General features: G+C 38.8%; 1 protein-coding gene across 3 annotated transcripts in view; it reads right to left on the reverse strand.

Annotated features, from left to right (window-relative positions):
- The window catches only part of pld1a (phospholipase D1a), a 45,587-nt gene that overhangs the window by 21,362 nt on the left and 3,363 nt on the right, over positions 1-20,862 (reverse strand). For 2 of the 3 annotated variants that reach the window (XM_088087136.1, XM_042500383.2), the window contains 6 exons: positions 5,716-5,925; positions 4,652-4,818; positions 3,675-3,817; positions 2,386-2,497; positions 2,068-2,133; positions 421-479 (listed from right to left, as the gene is read on the reverse strand). In XM_088087136.1, the coding sequence (XP_087943262.1) occupies positions 421-479; positions 2,068-2,133; positions 2,386-2,497; positions 3,675-3,817; positions 4,652-4,818; positions 5,716-5,893 (725 nt within the window). In that variant the 5' untranslated portion in view covers positions 5,894-5,925. Of the gene's footprint in view, positions 1-420; positions 480-2,067; positions 2,134-2,385; positions 2,498-3,674; positions 3,818-4,651; positions 4,819-5,715; positions 5,926-19,533; positions 19,727-20,862 lie in introns of those variants that run through there. The other variant, XM_042500382.2, reaches the window with a different exon arrangement.

Genomic DNA, 20,862 nt, shown 5'->3' on the forward strand with positions numbered 1-20,862 from the left:
TCCCCGCCTCTCCAAAACAAACGGACCAGATCATTTAAACCGGTAAAAAAAACCTTTCACATTAACAAAATCTGTGTTTTTCTGACACGGTTCAGCATGTCGGAGACCGGCCACTAGCTCATCTTTTTTCTTAAGATCCAGATGTTCAGGAGTTTTTACCAGGAGCTAAATTATCAGCAGACGTCGCTTCAAACGTGGTGATTTAAACTGGATATTATCTTCCATTTCCGCCAGTATATCCCCCTAAATCCTATACACTGAAACTTTAAAGAAAGAGACATGGGATTTTCATCCATATCCTCTGGATTTCAGCTCAAGTGTTTCACTCCACTGTGAACTTTTCAGTGCTCATCCACCTGACACAAGAACTGTTTATACAGATGGGAGAATGGAGGGATTTAAAGAGGAGAAAATACTCACAGTCCTTTTGGCCCCAAGTCATGAATGAAGGACAGCTGGCTGATGTCAATGAACTCCATCTGAGAATAGACAGGAAGAGAAAAACAAGAGGCTTCACACAGTGGAAAAAAATAAAGTAATACACACTGTACTGTACATATCAACATGTGACTGAACAGGCAGCTGTTACAGTGCATCCACACACACCATCCACCTGGAGGCAATGTGACTCATCCTAAATGATCTCAACATGTGTTCTCACCTCAGACATTAATATTTAATATGTCAGCACATAACAGGAAAAATACTGAGGCTAAACCTACCAGTGGTGTGTTTTAAGGCTTATTCCACCATTAAGTTTAAGTAAGTAAGGCTAAAGGTAAGTTTATTATGCTAAAGAGTACATACTGTATGTTACTGGTTTAAATGGTACAGATAATAAGTCACGTTCTAGATATTGTACCATATTGCCATATTACATTAAATCAGATCAGTGTTTTTTTAACATGTAATTTACTGAAAAAAAAAAGAAACATTAACATTATCCTGGCCAAATGACTGAAATACAAGATGTTATCCCGATAATCACCAAATATGCTTAAAGCTCTTAAAAAGGCACTAAAACATACTGGACTCACTTAGCCTTAAGTTTTTCAAAGAATATGATTAAGCAATATGGAGAAAATCAAATATCAAAACATTTTTGACTAAATGCCTCATCATCGCAATAATATTGTATGGTTGGCTTTTGGTGCTTTCACAAAATATTTACACTATTAGATTTTTGATAAATAATCATCAGTAAAGGCTCATAATAGAACAGCTACAACAGTGTGGTAAGTTCAGAAAATTATTTCCTAGCCTTTAAAACTGGCTAAAGACAACACTTACGATATTACAATATCCTAAATCTAAGATAATATCTAGTCTCATATCACGATGTCGATAAAATATCGGCATGCCGCCCAGCCCTGGTCAAGAAACAAATATTTTTATTGCATCACAGATAGGACTTGTTCAGGTGAGCAACCTTTTCAGTGAAAATAAACAATCAAACAATAGTTAAAGCCATGCTTTTAACTATTTGAAATGGCATCATATCTTTTGATGTAAAATATGCCAATACTTGAAAAAATCATGTGCTGTTTTTTGAGGTTGGTACATGCATAGCCTGTTGTTGCAGTCTCTTTTATTGTTAGTGGCCAATATTCACAATTGCACAATATTGATAATTATCCCAGTAAGGTGGGTTTTTTTTTTGTATTTTTTATCACAATCTACAATAACATGGTCCCAACATTCCTAATTGCACAATGTACACAGTATTTGTCTTTAAGGCATTTAACAGACTTGAGGCCTTTTGTTGGCTTAAATAAGGAGCTGTCATATACCTAAATTTGTTGAGTGTGTCAACATAAAGCAGACACGGTGCTATGGGTAAACACATTAATCATCTGTGTCAACACTCATCAGGATAGAGCTCAATAAAATGCTGAAAAACACTCTGTATTTACCTTTGCAGTGCAGCTACACTAGCTGACAGGATACATTTGGCTCAAATGTGGAGAAATTTTTCATACACACACAATTATTATGAATGCAAACTTCTATGTAGTCAGTCATTATGTAGTTATGTCACGGCTTGCGGTGCTTAGTATGATTACTCACAGTATGGTGATATTTGCGGTACATTGCCATCTTCAGCAGCTTGTTCAAATAGTCTTCTAATTGTCTCTGTAGAAACACATACACTGCATTTTGGCCACTGTGAGTATTTTAATGACAAAATCCAAGCATATAATTATATACATGCACACACACACACAGTCAGAGAGGGTTTTGAAGAATACAAGTGCTGGCAAGGAGTTAAGTGCCATGGCAACAAGCGAGTGCTAAGAGAGCTCCTTGTCATTAAGTTAAGATATGAAAAGAGTGAATTTTTCAAAAGCAGGCAAAAAGGCTGCAGGGTACACTGTTGAGACGTACCCTCCTGCTGGAGACCTGTTCATCTCGCACCAGCTCGTCCCCTCCTCCCCTAGGCAGCGAGGGCATCTCCCTCACCTCGCTCTTCCTCACTGTCCTCCTCCTCACTGTGTGGCTGAGACAGAGACGGAGATGTCAAATTTAAAAGTCCAAAGCTATCTGAAGATGTTTTTCCAAGTAAATCTTGTCAAATCACACAGTGTTCATTCTTTGTAAGCCAAATTTGAGGACAAACTTTAAGCAGAGACAACTTTTGGGTAATGGCCCTTTCTGTTACATGGATGCCCAAAGCTAAGCTGGCTTTCAGCCTCTTCTCTGAAATTAAAACATAATTTCTTGTGTGTCTTCCCGCGAGCAGTTGTTACGAAAAGCAAATATAAAAGCTTGAATAAATTGACAGGTTGCAGGTTGACTCACTGTTGCATTACATCAACCAGGAATACAGAACAGCAAAAAGGACATTTGATGACTTGAAAACAAGGAGGCTTGTTATTTTTAAGGTAAAATAACAGCTACAAAAGCAATTGTGAAACTCCATCATGCGCCTCTTCCTTTGACAAATTTAAGTCGGGGAGAGAGAAATAGGGAGTAGGGCAAAAGTAAATCCTATTAAAATCCAAGGGCAACATTCCTTTGTTTTCAGTATCACCAGAGAGAGAAAGAGAGACAGAGGGAAGGAGTGAAAGAGACAGAGGCATAATAAAAAGAGGAAAACACAGGAAGGGAGTTGAATTGTCAGAGCACTGTATGCAAATGATGCTTTAATTATTAGAGTAGCCGATCAATACACTGAGAGGAACAATTTGACATGCTGGCAAAAATGTTTGCTAAGATTCAGATGAAAAGATTGATACCACTTTGTTTAGATTGTCTTAGCTTAAAGCACAAAGACCTGAAGCAGGAGGAAACGGCTGGTCTGGCTTTGTCCAAAACACCTCAAAATTTTGTTAATTTAAGTCAAAACAGACAACTTTTTATCTCTGTTGTTAGCGGAAATCGTTTTCCAGTTTCCTCAGTGCCAAGCAACAACCACAGTTTCCACAGTTACTGCAGTTGTTCCACCATCCGCCCCTTTATGCTACTGGAGAAAGCAACTGCAAAGAACTTACACTGATACTCTTTGGTAACTACTAATCACTACCGGGGAGAGAAAAAGTGCCATCCTTTTCCTGTTTTGGTTGCACAATGGTTGATGCACTTGTGGGAGTATAACTGTGTGTGTGTGTGTGTGTGTGTGCGTGCGTGCGTGCGTGCGTGTGTGTGTGTGTGTGTGTGTGTGTGTAGGCACCAACCTGCGTGACGGCAGTGGTATCCTCATGAAGGTCTTGTACGTCCTCAGCTCTCTGTGCAGCTCCATGAAATGTTTCTCTTTCCTCTTTACCACCCAGGTAAACTCACCGTGCTTCAGCTCAATCTTAAACACTGCCGGCAGAGACTACACACACGCACACGCGCACGCGCGCGCGCGCACACACACACACACACACACACACACACACACACACACACACACACACACACACACACATATGATATGAGATATGATGAGCTTAATGTATATTAACCCTTAAAAACATGAGCAAATTGGTTTGACTTCTTTCAAAATCATGGAAAGAAAGCAATGAGCATCTGAACAAGACATGACCTAAAAACTAGCGGGAAATATAGTATTTAAAAAAAAAAACAAAACAAGAAAATACTTGAAAATTAGCAAAAAAAAGTAAAATAAAGTAAAAGTATGAAAAGTTTGAAAAAAAAAAGAATTTTTAATTGAAAAAAAAAAAAAATTTTCAGGTCATTTTCTTGTAATCGTTTACCCATTTCTTGCAATTTGCAAGAAATTTCTTGGCATGTTGTCTTTTTCCTCAGGTTTTAAAAAAAAAAAAATCTAAACAATTTGCTTATGTTTCCAGGGTTAAATTAATTATAAAGGCATGTCATCGCAGTACAAGGAAACTGAAGACGATCCAGGTTTCAAGAGGTTAAGGGTAAACATTAGGGTTAGAGTTATTTTAGTTGCATTAGAAATGGTTATTCTAGAAGTAAAAATTTAAATTCAAGTACATTAAGAATTTGCTGCAAACAATAATTATGTTGATTTATAACAAAATCAAAGAGATTTAGTTGATGCTTTTATCCTGAGCAACTCACAACATCAGATCCCTAATTTTCCCATAATAATAAACAACCAATGGTAAGAAATGCAAGGAAAGATAGAAACAACACCTCAATCTGATGAAAATAATGTCATAGACATGGTTTTCAGTACCTTGTTGACGCTCCTTTGGTGCGACAGGTTGAAGCGGTCTTGTGTGGTGAATCTCTCCACCTCCAGTATGCGGGCAGTAATGGGAACAGTGGGAAGGTAGACCTTAGCGTTGGTTTCCTTGAAGCCCACTGTGGCATAAACAGCTGAAAATGGGATACGACAGTCCCCTAGGAGGAAGACAGAGGTGGGTGGTTAGCGTTTTTTTCTCTGTTCGTGCATGTAGGAGTTTTGCAGGCTGCTTAGGAGCGAGTAGGCTGCATCACCGAAAAACTCGGCCTTTGTTCAAGATTTTTACTTTGCAGTGTTAGGTCAAATGTTTCTGTTAGTGCTCCGGTAAAGTTTGTGAGATTTAAATTATGTAAAGGAAACATTTACCTGCATACTCCTGCATCGTTAGATACCTGTTTGAAGGCTCACCAGCTGAAGCATTTCCTTTTGTAATTCAATTTTGTCAATTTTTCCCATACTGGAGTATGATATGGACTCACTGTCCCTGAGCCTAGCTGGTCCTACAAACCCTCACTTTATCTACATTTCCCAGAAACCCTGGGCACAGCCCTAAGAGGACAGTCACAGGCTTATTGATTTGGGCTTGTATGCTCATAAAAATATTGCTTATGAATGACGAATCTGTTTCATAGTCTGGCAAGTTCAGTGTGCTGGAAGTTTAATTCCTATAGCAATTGTTCCCAACTGGTGGGTCCCAGTCCAAAAATGGGTTGCCAGTCCATTCTGATGGACCACAAGTTACTCAGGAACATGCCAAGTTTGTAAAAAACACACTTTATATTAAAGTTGTGTGAGTTTTTTTTCCAGAACAGCTATTTTATTGCCCTGTTCTTGGTATTATTTGGCCTTTTAACATGCTTTGCTTTTGCAGTGTTTATGTCCCTGCATGATCTTGAAGCAATAATATGCACTTTTTGGACTGCACTGTTATTAAGTTTAAGTTGCAATATTATTGTGTTCTTTTTTTTTTAAGATAATATCATTAGCTTTACTATTTATCAGTGAAATAAGTGACCGCTTTGTTTAGTTTTAATTGGCCTTTAAAAGCTTTGTACCTAAGTAGTTTCCATCGTAGTCGTTCTCCTCTCCCTCCCCTATGTCCAGCTCTCTGGTATCCAGGCTCTCCACGAGGTCGGCCATGGTGATACCGTCGTGTGCGTCTGGGGCCGCTGTGGTGTCCTCAGAGTTCACCAGGTTGAGGCTACTGGTAGTAGGCGGAGCTTTACCCAGCATGCTCAGCAGTTAGCCCCAAGAGCAGGGCGAGCCTAAAAGAGAAGAAATGAGATATCATCATTTAAAAAATTAAAAAAAAAAAAAAAAGAAAACATCTAGGGTTGTGCTTTGAAATGTGGTCGGATACTGAATACAAATTACTTGGCAATTTATTTTATAATAAGTAACGTAAACCATTTGATTACAAAAAACATATAATCTAATCTGAAAAATCTCTTTAAACATCCTGAAACTGTTTCAGTGAAAATACATTCTGCATATTCTGCATTCATGGTTTGTTAAATCAGAGTAGCATAAAAGACGTGATAAAAAATCAAATCAAATTATCCTTGACTATGCAACTTTAATTTAATTGCATTTTTTTTATCAAATGTAATCTTGGCTGATTGCATTTATGTACTTTTTGTAACCTGATTATGTAATCCTAATTAAATGTAATCCATTAGTACTGAAACCTGAAACAAATGATGCTGTGGAAGTAATGGGAATTTGAGAGTGTGTGGGTTTATACGTACGTCAATGCGTTGCGCTATACAGCATTACTGATTTCTGAGTGTACACACACTCCCACAGAGAGATGTCACTTGACTTTTAACCTTCCATCGTATACTGATCATTACTGGTTACACAAGACCCTGATGGGCTATTATAGAAGTCATACGAGGACCACAAGTATGCAGGCTCTTTAATAAGCAGACACATGTTCTGTAGTCACAACTGGAACAGGTTTCAAGGTCACATGTGAACATCACTCAGAACACAAGAATGAAAAAAGTCAACAAATCCGGTGACAGAAATGAGTGGCTGAACAGAAGTCTGGTGACAAACCTCCCAGCTGAGATCTGGTTACAGCAAAAGCAGAAATATGAGTCATATCATGTTCATACCAATACAACCATCATCAGTCATCTGTTGACCTTGTTGGGAGGCACCTACATTTGTTATTTTTCTCCATGTGCCTTCTCCATGTTCTTATTGTGCCCTAAAAGACAAACTATTGTGTTGATCAGTATCCCTGGAGTAACACACTACTTAAATTTATTCAGTATTCTGTCAGTGATATTCTGCAAAGCCATTGATTGTAATATTTAAAAAGGTAATATATATTTGCATCTTTTTATGTTTTGTCTCCTTTAGTGCTTAAAATATTTGTTTCGATAATTATCCATGTAGTCTGTGGAATATACTAGGTCACTATGTTGAAGGTCAGAGGGACCAGAAAATTGCAGTAGATAAGTGATTTGAAGTTTGAAGTTGGACAGCTGAGGAGTTTTGGAAATGTCCTCACACAGGGAGCTCCCTAAACTGTGGTGACACTGTGGCCTGACATTGAGCTGCTGTCTCAGTGAGACAGAAGTGGATGCATTCTTTTTTGTGTTTTTGTAGCAAATATGACTGAATCTAAAACTCCAGTAGTTCAGTGATTCAGTGAATGATTTACTGAAGTCACACACATTTGCTCGCCCCAACCCATCCTTCCACTGCAGCACAAACGAGGTGTTAATTCATTTTTTTGGGAAACTGTACCTGTTTTAACAATATCATTCACCACTCCTGTGGCCTGACTTCAGAGACATTCCTCAGAGCTTAACTACTTAAATCCAGTTAATGACAAACTAACTCTCCGTCTGACTTCAGTTGTTCATTACAGACACACACACTGAATGAATCAGCTCCTCCCCATCCAAATCATACCGTACATTCATCTGTTATCATGAGTTTAATGACCTATTATGTACTCACATACTGCAAATAAATATTTTTGTCACTTCTTCATGAGATAGTGAGTAAAAATTCAGTCTGTTGTAGCTGCTTAATTTGACCTAGTCTTTCACTTTCAGGTCACAACACAAAACGGTGTATTGTTCTGATTTTCAACAGTTGCACACTGTTCTCTTCATCAGTCTTATAAGATGTTTTTTTCAACTACCGTGCCAATATGATCCTGGAGTTCAGTAAAAATACAAACAAAAAGATTTTTTTTAACGATTGGTTCAAAGAGAATTAGCCCAGGGGTCCCATATGACATTGCAGGACTCCACCTGAGGACTTCTTCCTCTGGAGCCTCAGAGGACCAGTAGTTTAGTGTAATTTTACAGGAAAATGTGTTGCAATATAAATCATTTTGTTTTGTGCCAGTAATGTAATATTTACAATAAATTACTTGCAACTCTTATTTACTGTCTCATCATGGGTTCTTTGAACCTAAAGGAGCCCCTTTCATTTAAACTCCTAACATGTTCTTTGTTTCTGTGTGCGTTCTTCTTCATTTTTATCATGTACATGTTCAGCATTATTGACAGGGTTAATTAAAATTTATTTTTATTTTTGAGATTAAAAATTATCTGCATTTTGATACACTATAGAAGACAAAATCATTCTGAATAAAGGGAAGGTGTTGCTGTAAACTACAGAATTACAAAAACGCATAAATTGACAAAATTATGTCAAACATGACATAATGCATACCACACACACCACACACACATTATTATACACACTGAAGTCTCCGCTCGGAGGTTGAGGTTTAAAAAAATCTAGATTGTGACAGTCTGACCAAACATTACTTTGTAGTTTGGTATGTCCTTAATTCCAAAATATCTATATTTTTAGAGTTTTGAGCCAAAGTGCAGAATGGGGAAAAAAGCCACACTATAGCTCAGGGAAAAATGGTCAAAAAAGTCATCACTCAGAATGCTTTAAAAAGTCATTGGACAGGTTGTTCAGGTCTTTTTTAGTATAGCCTGATGAAAAAAACATCCAAAAAGTCAATATTTTAAGCGTTTTGAGTCAAAGTACAGAATGGGGAAAAAAGCCATACTATAGCACAGCACAGGGAAAATTCGTCAAAAAAGTCATCACTCAGAATGCTTTGAAACGTCATGCGGCACCATGTTTAGCTCTTTTTTAGTATAGCCTGATGAAAAAAACATCCAAAAAGTCAATATTTTTGTTTGGAAATGACAAGACCGGCTACACCCATAGGAGTGGAAATTGGTGATGCAATTTTGTGCGTAAGACACCATACAGAGCAAGACCTGACAAAGCTGAGGATCTCACACACACACATGCACACAGTCACTGATACACACCTGTGTGAATTTTATAAATGACATGCACTTAAACCTGTGCAGTCATGCTACATAAACATGCCACTATTGCTCATGCATGACACAAAGATGAAACACAGTATGCAAAGTTTAGTTCTCATATAGTCAAAATACTGCATCTATAGACAAATGTCACACAGTACGCTGCCATATTGACAAATGTTTACATTATATATCACTGTTAACAAAGCCGGCGACATCTCGTCGTGTGTAGTAGGTGTTTACTTTGAGCAAAAGCATATGGACAAACTGTGCTCAGTTCTCTGTTTTAGTTTCACCATTACCTCACTGCTACACACACCACTGAGGACACGGGTTTAATTTAGTATAATAAACATATTATGAGAGGCCAAAAACCTGTTAAACACGTTAGGAAAATTACCCTTCTCATGTGCTTGCTACACTACTGCTCCAACTTCAATTTAGTCCAAAAAGCAGCCATCTGTAAAATCTTGTATTACTACGGCAGGATACAGGCAGGGTGTGGAGAATAACAGCTCTGCAGCTACAATAAATCTTACATTTTTCAAGTGCAGGATAATGTGAAGAAGAAAAAAAACACCCAAAAGAAAGAGCCATACACATAAAATACAACCAAGCAGGATGCTTAGTCATCCAAGACTACACAGTTCACATGTGGCCCATTAAACAAACCTCCTTCTGTGTGCAGACAAAGTAGAAAAGACTCAGGAGGAGAGGGGAGGAAAGGAAAGCAGAGAAAGAGAGCAGTTGACTCAGCAGAAAAATTTTGATGAGAGATTTCATTAAAGGACAGTTTTAGTAGGATTGGGGTGTTTTATGCATTCCCTTACAGCTGTACACCACTGCGGAATATGTTTCTCTGCTCTATCATGTTGAATACCCTATTTTTCTTCACTGATTTGACAAAAATGCCGTCAACTGTATTTTGAAGTCAGTACTAACACAGTGAAGATTATAAATGCCTCCGCAAACCAGTAAAGTTGCAGTTTCATGCTATAAATCCAAGCTACAAATTCTACAACATGGATGCTTCACACATATCTTCAACCTGAAAGCACAGAAGATCAATGTAATCAGTACAGTTTCAGGGTGGACAACCAAGATTATTGTCACCAATTCAATATCTGACCAAATATCTCCCCTTCTGTTCCTGACCTATAAAGCTGAGTAGTGGTCAAAAGAATAGTTTTTTCAGAACTTACTGATGTCGCAGTGAAGTTGACCTTTGATCTTTTGGATATAAAATGTCATCGTTTCATTATTTTATCCTGATAAATATGTGTAGGAAGTTTTATCACAATTAGCATATGAATTCCTGAGTTATGGCCAAAAACATTTTTTCTTTTTTTTAGCTCAAGCGACTTTGATCTTTGAACACCAAATTCTAATCAGGTTATCATTGAGTCCAAGTAGATGTTCATACCAAATTTGAAGAAATTCCCTTAAGTTGTTCTTGAGATATTGTGTTTACAAAAATGAGACTAATGCAAAGTCACAGTGACCTTGACTTTTGACCACCAAGTTTAATCAGTTCATTGTTCTGTCCAAATGGACATTTGTGCCACATTGGAAGAAATTCTGTCATTATGCCATTGAGATACTGCGTACACATGAATGAGATGGACTAAATTACTATGACCTTGACCTTTGACCATCAAAATCAAATTAGTTCATCGTTATGGCCAAGTGGACGTTTGTGCTAACTTGGACGATATCCCCTCAAGTTGTTCTTAACATATATATCTAATTCACAAGAATAAGACAGACAGGTTAGTGACCTTTGACCACCTTTGACCTCCAGAATCTCATCAGTTTACTGTTAAGGCCAAGTGAGACATTCGTGCCAAATATGAAGAAATTGCTTTGATATCATGTTCATGAGCATGGGACAGACAGACGGACGGACAACCCAAAAACATTACCTTGAGACATAAAAATGATTGTTTCTCACACCATGTTGCAAATTTACTCAGTTGGGATGTAATGAGCTCACATTACACAGTGATCCAAAAAGTATGCATTGATATAAAAAAAGATGAGCAGAAGTATGCCATTAAAAATGTCAACATCTAACAGCAAGCTAATAAAAGCAGACAGAGAGCAGTCACTGATCAATAAACCCCCATCTCTGGACAAGAAACAAAAACATTCACTGGAAACATGGCCTAAAACGCATTTACGCAGCCTTGAGACATAACATTCAAAAGTATTGTGATGAGTCAGTCATGAAGTCATTGCCACTTGTGTAATGAACGACAGCAAACAGAAAATGTGTCATTTCTCTAGGGTAAACAGGGAGGGGCTGCACCAAGGAATGAGGTTTTTCATGATTCATCAGATTTTAGGGCTATTTTCTCTGAAGCAGGTAAGTAAGGGAACAACACACAAACACTCACGCAAACACAGAGACAAAAAAACAAAGTCAATTTTTCTTTAAAGTCAGTGGAGGCAAAATAAAACACTCCAAAACTTACAAAGGTTTACGTTTAAGAATAAAAGACGCCTACTATGTCTTAATTCAACACTGACATTAACATTAATAAGACTCTACGTAACTCTGACTAAGAATACAGCCTCATCAGGTGTGAGACAGATACATTGCAGTTGTCTTCTTTCAAAGTGCCAGATTCCTCTATTTGGAGCTGAAAATGTTCGTGACAAGTAAATAAACGTGAGCACATCCACCAGCAGATAACAGCTTGACAGTAAAGATTCCCACTCCACTGAACAAGATCCAACACGCTCACACAGTCACAAGAGTCGACACCATCCACCAGTTGCTTTTCAGTGTGACTACGCTTGTTTCCTGCTTCCCCTGTGAAGCCATTTAGTCTCTTCATTCATCAAATCATTTTCTCATTCTGTGTTTTTACTGAATAAAGATATCTGTGAACAATTCGAGTAATAATTCTGATCATTTTACAGGAATTATTCTCATAAATAGGGTCAATTGCTGATTGTAAATCATGGTCATTAACATCAACAATCTGTGTTTTTTTATATATATATAAAAACTCTTTAAAAAAAACAGTTTCAAATTTGTTAATTTACCAGTAAAATTGAATCCTGGATAAAAGAGAGTGCAGAAAAATGTATATCAAATTGTCCTGAACAAAAAGTTAGTAATTTGTTTGAATCATCGAAAATGAATATGATTTGGTCTAGCTAGACATACAGGATGCATTATGATCATTAAAAACAACATAGGGTGAATGTTTGTGTGGTGTGCATGCAGTCTTAGATTCCAGCAGAAGTATTTCTGACAGTGCAGTTATCTTCCTGCTGTTCTAAGAATATCCACTGGCTTGACCCACACAACTGCAGAGGGACCTGGTATGCTGCATGTGGTGTGAATGTCTGCATGCGTAGAGTCGGATGACTAACATGTACATGCAAATGCAAAAGCGCCAGTCATTATATCATCCGTGTCTTCAGTCTGCAATCTGACAGGAGAGCGCAGAGATGATGCGAACGCATTGGGACGAGGGGTTTGCAGAAGTTATCTCTCGTCTCCATTCCAAAGGAACACTGCCTACTTCCTGCTTCCTGTCCTGTTGTCATGGCGATAGCCTCAACAGCCAGTGAGCCGCTTGTATATAAATATCAACAGGAGCAGCTCAGAGTGTCCGCCTCTCTCTTCATGTGCAAGCATCCCTCTTAAATGTCAATTAGTTGGAATCAACACGTAGAAGAAGAAACGAGAGAACGCTGAGTGGGAGAAGAACTGTGGAGGTTTAGCAGAGCTTGACAGAGAGGTAAAAAATGAGGCGCCATAAAAGCAAAGTGGGAACTCGTCAATCTTTTCAACATGCGACACGAGGGAAATTTAGTCTCTCACCCTGCCCAACAGAGCCATTAAAAGAATATTGCCACATTTTTCATGCAGGGACCAACTTGATAAATTCCAAAAAGACCAAATCCATTACTGAGAAGGTGATGTTTAACTCAAATCTAGAGCAAAGCTTTTGGGATTGAAGAACATCCTACTGAGGAACAGTACAAATTTGGTACCATTATTTTTTATCAAGGCCCACCTTAATAAAGTTTATATCAATATAATCAATTATTAATAAATGAATGCACTATAGAGTCAATTATGCGAACTAACAGTGGATTACTAGGTTGTGAAAAATGTCTCTGACAGACTCTCATGGCTGGACAGCAGCCCGTTAGCTTAGCTTAGCACAAGACTGAAAAAACCTTTGGGAAATATTATCCAGCAGTAACAAAATCCACCTACTAGCACCTCTAAAGCTCTCTAATTAACAATTCAAACAAAAACTGAGGTGCAAATGTGACCATTCCTAGTTTTATAGGGCGAATTATCACTTTTTATTTGATTATTTTCTGTGCTTTTTCCCAAACAACCACCTAAGATTTCAGGAAGTTTTTGCTCCCAACTAAAAAATAGTTCAGTATAGTAACCCTACACTGAACTATTTTTATTTGTATTTGCAAAGAGACATAAAATAATTACAAAATGGGCAAAACAATTACAAAGAGATACAAAATAATGAACAAAGACATAATGACCTAAAAGAGACACAAACACAAAAAAAAAGAACAAAATGACAAAAGGATGCAAAACAACAACAAAGAAGGAGGCAAAACCACCAGAAAGTGAAGGGGCCCATTGTCTCATGAGCCGCCCGTGCTTCTTAACATTTTTAATAACGGATCACTTAGTACAATATCTTGCTGTTGGCCTATTGTAAAGTGAGAAATCTGTGATCGATGAAAAGTTAATGATTTATCATCCAAAATAAAGTAAGAAGTTGCAACTCATAAACCGGGCTTAATAGGAAGTTGTACCAAAAATTCCTGTAAGTTACAACACAATCAATACTATATTCAACATACACCGGATTCATTTTGCCATAGTTGTTTATCAATGCATGTCTCTGAGATAACTGGAGGAAGATGCACAGCGAGGTGAGTTTGTTTTTGCTCTTTGTGTTCCCCACATGGGGCCATACTGCATTTACAGTCTGTAATTTTGTTCCATGTTCTCCCCTGAGATTTATTACAACAAAACATTTCCCACCGAGGTTTTGAAAGAAAAGAAGTCATGCTGTAGATTCTGTTTTGAGAGCTGTTGGTAGCCCTGTTTTTCGAGCAGTGCAAGGACCCGAGAGGGGACAAATGGGAATGAAGACAAGGTCACCCTTGCCATTATCTACTGCAAGTAAAAACAAATCTGCATCCTCTATCAGTTGCTTAGCTGTTGTCCAAAATAAAGTTTAGTCAGGAAGTTGTGTGTCTTGCAGCCAAAAGTCTGATTCACTGCCAAACTTCAGTGATCTGTGTGGGAAGCCTCTGCCATTGGTCCACACGTAAAACAATCACACATTCTTGTCTTTTCTCTTTTATCTGACACAAAAGCAGGCAACGTGATGGTGGTGTGCCAGTAATCTGATCTAGTCTGAGAGGTGGGAATGAGCTGTGCTGGGGCTGCTGCTGAGTCGTGCTCACTGCAAGAAACCTCAACTAAACCCTAAAAACCCTAAATTCAGCAGAGAAACAGCGGTGCTGTCCTCCTCGCTCAGAGCTGGGTGGAGAAAGTTTTTATTTCCAAAAGGCTAAAGCAAATGATTCTCTTCTGCTGTTTTAAGGCATCCTGGAAAGGGGCTGTAAGGTGGACAGCACAGAGATTATTTTCTCATTTAAGGGGAATTCAGACGTCACACCCACATTCAACTCTCGCCCTCTCTATGCCATCCAATTATCCTCTCCCTGTTAAAGATTAATAAAGATTTTTTTTGGATATAAGAGTATTACTGGCTGAAAATCTAGTCTTTTACACTTGAAAGTTCCAGTGTGTAGGATTTAGGGGACATATTAGCAGAAATTGAATATAATAGGCATGTGTTTTTTAGTTTATAACCATCACATCGGCAACCGTGGTTTGCAGTTTTTTTTCATGAAACTGTTTTATTCGGTTTAAATCACACAGTCTGTCTGTTCTGGAAAAGAAGAGACCTCTGCGGATAATTGAGCTACCAGTAGTAACCTCTTGAATGTCTGGATCTTAAGTTATCAGAGAAAAAGACATAAGTACACATTAGCAGGTGCTGGGCTAGCGACTCGTCTCCAATGAGCCAAACAGCAACGGACAAACACCAATTTGTAATGTAAAACTGCTTTACTTAGTGTTTTTTTTTTTAAATTAGTTTTAATGACCTGGTCAACTTTATAATAATAGATAGATAACAGATAATTTGACTCCTGGTAAGCACCTCTTGGACGTGTGGATCTTGGAGCACCTATTTGTTAAAGTGAAATTGCTTTATTCTGCGTTTTGCTTCATCGCTTGTTAACACTGTCACATCTGCTATTCATCATCTCTGAGCCAGACTTTTTCATCAGCGATCCTCAGTTGCTTGCATATGTTTTGGTGTATAAATAACATTTGTCAAAGATTCTTCTTTCATCCAAAAAAAAAAAGTCATAAACTGAACTTTGCATGTCAGCCTATTTTAAATGGCAGCTGATACTCCTACTTCCCCCCTCTCTGCATTGCTACAAATTATGTTTGAAAAGTGTAAAGTTATCGGAGAGAACACTGGAGGCGGGCTGAGCGTCTAAAGTATGTCAATACCAGCGGAGGTGCTGTCACCGATTACCCATTGAGCGTTCGGAAAAATAGCTAACTTGCGCGATGCATCATCTATTCCTGGATGTGTGATAACAAGCTTGACATTTACAAAGTACGGTGGCGAACAGTGGATGATTTAAATCACTGTAAAGATACCATACAAGCATGTAAACAATCCTCTATAATAGACTTACGCTCACACACACACACACACACACACACACACACACACACACACACACACACACACACAATAAGGATAACATAAATCGAGCTTGGCATTCACAGATCGTGCCGTGCCAAGCTCCTCGTGGCGCAGATGGTACAAGGAGAGAGATAGAGAAGATGGAGGGAGGAAGAGAGAGAGAAGAGAGGTCTGTGACACCTCTCTCTCTCTGCCCACACTAAAGCTGCCTATTATCTAATCCTTCACACCATGGATGGGGGGACTGGGATAGTCAGAGGCAGAGAAAGCAAGACATACAGTAGATGCCAGAGAAAGAGAGGGCGCAATCGTCATCATCGCCAGAGTGGCGTCCTGCCGGCGGTAACACAAGGCAGCATTGTACTGAAGGAGTGATGGAACTGCTCCCAATGTTTTTCTCTCTCTCTTTCAGCCTGACTCAGGCCAACCAGGGCAGCCAAGTCAGAGGCTGGAGGAGCAGAACTTGTGCTCTGGCCACTAAAGTGACTCGCCATGATGATAGTAGCAGGACAGAGAGCCTAAAAGACAATTTGGTGCTTGACTTAAAAGGACACTTTGCTGACTTCCAACCAGCTTTGTATCATAACAGTGTGGGTAATGTTTGTAAATGAACTGTGGTAAACTTCCCCTAATCTAACCAGTGCCTCGATCTCCCCAGGACAAAACACAAAACTCTGCCGGATGACACGTTTTGAGTCATTCGTCGAGTTTTGCTGGCTCTCCTTTCCTGAACTACAAGCTGCACTTCCACATTTTCGTACTGCGCGCCACCCATGCCGCCACCAAGAACTCACACACCCAGTTTAGACCTGGCATCAACAAGCATCTCAAGTGATCTTAACATGACTGTACGGCCACCGAGACGCATTTCTGATCCAATCATTCAAACCACCTGCTGAGGTGGTCTGGGACGCATTTGACCACATATGTTTTGTAGTATAAACACTAATGCATCATGATGTGTCTCCAACAAGGACGACGTCATCAGTGCAGGACGTGTTGGTTGTTTTGCTGACAGTGTGCTAATGTAACTTGCGCATTGTATGAGTTGGATAAAGCGTTGTGTGACCATCCTTCATTTTGCACGTTGGAAGGAGCCCAGTTGATTTCTGCTGACAGCTGTGTTGACACAACAAACGAATAATTGTGCACGGGGCGATAATGCTTTTGAACACAAACGCTCAGGTGTAGAGGCATGACAGGCACAGGTATGAACGGGGATGCGTCTCGGCTGTCAACTTGCATTCAGATCAGCGAAGCACATGCGAAGACTCAGTCTAATCAGGTTCAAAGAGTATTGAAGTGGAGTGCTGAGACAGACTCAGCCCTCTCTCCTTCTCTCTGACTCTCAGTCTCAGACCAAACGCCAATTAAATGGTAATACGATGCAGAGCTGAATATAAACAAAGATAATGTTACCAGATTAACTAAAATGTTTTCAGAAACATATTTTATTGCCCTGTTTAGCTGTAATAGCATGTGAACATATAGTGGCCGCCATACTACTTAATGCAGAATGAAAACAGAGGCTGAAAATACTGAGATTAAACATCAAATCAAAGCAACACTGATCAAATACAAACCAAGAATATGTTACTGAGTTACATATTTCTTACCTCAAATGTTTTCAGAAACATATTTTAGCTATTCAACTGTAATACAGATTGTTTATCACCAGTTGGCCACCATTGTGTCAAATAGATGAGTTCGCATTCGTCACCTACTTGCAGAAGTGTTCATTGGTTTTTGTGGCGCAGCGCATTCTCATAGTAGGTTGTAGATTTTCAACCTCTTTAGCAAAAGCATTTTCTTTGGTCTGGTATTAGGGGCACTAGAGGACAATTTTTTGAAATGCCACTTTTTAGTCTTGCACCTAAACTCTCTCTCTGCACTCTGTTAGCATGTAGGGTGCAATACCATTAGTCATTGTAGCTATAGTGTATACATTTTCAAATTATGGCCAAAAATATGCAGTGTGAGGTCACAGTTACCTCTGACCGCTAAATTAGAATCAATTCATTTTTGAGTAGAAGTGGACATTTGAATAAATCCCCTCAAGGCGTTCTTGAGATATCTAATTCATGAGAATGGGACAGAGCGATGGACAACCTGAAAACATACTGATGCAGCTTTTGCTCAGCGCCATTTTATTTAATGTATGTGATGCAACCTACCTGGAAGTAATTGTCAACAAACACTGTGATTAGGTCTATTATTTGCCTAGTGATTAATCCAAATTACTGATGATTATTTATAAAAAAAAATCTCATTGTAAATTTAGTTTTTAAACCATCAATATTCAAGCCTACGATTATAATTGCAATATTGATATTGCAGTATTTCGTAAAAAAAAAATCAAAATACTTGATTTCCTCCGTATCGCCCAGCCCTACATGTGAGCGCCATAAACAAAATTCTGTTTACCTCCGTTGCATGGCGAAATATCATTAATGATAACAGGTAAACATATTACATATTTTAAAAGATTGCTCAACAATGCTTTTATACGTGATTGTGTGGGACCTCAATACCTGAGAAACCACAACACACAATACGAGTCAAGCGTGTACACGGGCCACAAATAAGCTACTCCGATTCAAAAATAGAATTATATACACAGATGCACCAAGGTGTTAATTATGAGTGCCAAATGGCACAGCAACATTTTTCATCATGTAGAAAAATCTTTTCTATTTTTGCATCTCCTACACCTCTTTTATCTCCCACAGTCTGTGCAGGAAAGCTTCCAATACCCTTTCCCTTGAAATGAAGGATTATCTTATCTTTTATGAACAGTTTTATGGTGAAAACTGAAAAAGAAAGCTGCAGAAACAATATTGTACATTCCCAAACATCATGTTTCATTTATCCTCAAATTAGAATATTTTAGGCTATGGTTGAAAACTAAAAACAGGGATTGTGGGTTTCAGACAGGGGTTCACCATATGGCACGAACATACTGCACAAGACTGTGATCCACATCTGGAATAAATTTATCCTAAATTTGCCAGCCAAGCTAAGTCCTTCCAATCCTTCCTGAGAAGAACATTGCAATAAGGTATAACTCCTGTTACATAACTTTAAGAACAGTAGGTGGAAGTGGAGTAAAATTCTCCCACTGTCCACATTAATGATTGATATGTATCAGCAGGGGAGCAAGATAGCACCACACTGCACGGGTCGATACAGTTAAACACACATGCACCAACTTTAAAGCCTGAGGCAGGAGAAACAAAGTTTACTGTATGCTGGCACCACAACAGAGTAAAGTATGGAGGTCATGCTCCTGCTGGTGCAAAAGGAAGGCTACTGAATGCCAGAGGTCAGAATCATGTGTATCAGTTGCAAAGACAACAGAAGAAGAGGGAGCAGCAGAGAGAGAAAACATCTCCAGTCTCCCCATGACATTCCAGCTGCAGCAACCAACTTCCACAACGGGGTGTGAGAACGGGTCAACACACACACACCTGCAGTTTGAGACAACAGGTAACAAACTACTTGTTGCAAACACATATCCAAAACAGACACAACTGTACTTTGTCATATACAGTAAAACATCAAGAACTGCACTCAGCCTGATGCAAACACACAGAAAACACTGACTCAAACATACTGCACATTCTTCTACATGATCCCACTGACAACCCAAACCCAAGGAGTGTCACAGAGACGCATATCTCCCCCGGCCCTTGGACACAAATAGCACAGAGCAGACACAGAGACAAACAGAGAGGGAGACATTACCAACCTGCTCTTTTTGTGGAGCCCACATGCTGCTTTAGATTGATCAATCCACTTGGCTTCACTGAATGGACTGGCACTACCAATACACACACACACCCACACACACTCCAGCTGAGCAGACAAAGAGGTGTACAGCAGCAGCAGCAGCAGACAGACAGCCCTGTTGCTCCTTCTGCTCTGGAACTCAATAAGTGTTGCTGAGAAAAACTAACAGAGAACTCAGTCCAACTCCTCAGGAAGGGAGGGGACTGTGAAACTCCCAGCCAATCACAGTGAAAGGTCCCTCCCACCAGCAGCTCTCATTGGATAAAAACATGTGTGGACTTTTGGTGAAATAGGAGGAGTCCACAGAGGAGAAAATACTGATACGGTTCTGCAAGTTATCACAGAATTTTCTGTTACTTTCTCTTGCTCGCTCTGTTTTTCTTTTACTTTTGAATTATTAGAAAATTATCCCCAAAAAATAGCGAAATAAATATCTGGAAACTATATTTATAAATATTGTATTTAAATACTTAAAATTGTTACAGAAAATTATCATTTTATTTTATTTAAGGGCTTTTTTTGTAAATTTCTGATTTTTCCTTTCCTCTCTTTTATGTGCAGATTTTCAAGTACTTTTCCTAATTTGATTTTTTACTATCTTGTTGCCATTTTTCAGGTCATATCTGGTTAAACTGCCTTCTTTTTCAATTTGCTCAGGTTTTAAAGGGTTAACCTGTGATATACCAACCGATTCAAAATCAATAAAAACTTAAATTATGGTAAAAAGAAAAAAAAAGATGTTAAAAGACAACGATTGTGCTTTTCAGGTGCACAAAAAATCAGCAAGAACTTGGGTTTATTTGTATGTTCCCATAAACATGTGTGTAAAAATACTATGTTTGTGTTCCAGCTGAAAGAGCTCTCATATAACAGAAAGTACCCTCATACCACACTTGTAGTACAAAACCATTCATTAGTCTGGCACTAATGAATGAACACTCAAACACATCCTGATCTCTTCTTCCATCTTGTGGATGAAGGGATGTACTGCACTCCTCACAGCCCAAACACACTTGTTGCTAAATGTGTGTGTGTGTGTGTGTCCTTATGACAGGGACTTTAACCCATGCTCTACTACCACACCCTGGTAGCATAGTTGACACCCAAAACTCTACTTTAAGATGTTTACCAGACACACTCCAGCAGGGCCAGCATTAGACTTTTGGGGGCACTGGGCAGATCTTGTTTGGGGGCCCCCCTATTGCCACGTGATGTCACTTAACATTGCACTGAACTAATATAGTACATATTATTTTAAGCCCAAATGATGTTATGTTAGTTATTTACT

The sequence above is a fragment of the Plectropomus leopardus genome, chromosome 14, assembly GCF_026936395.1.
Source record: "Plectropomus leopardus strain MGB_pleo_1.0 chromosome 14, ASM2693639v1, whole genome shotgun sequence".
NCBI classification, from domain to species: Eukaryota; Metazoa; Chordata; class Actinopteri; order Perciformes; family Serranidae; genus Plectropomus; species Plectropomus leopardus.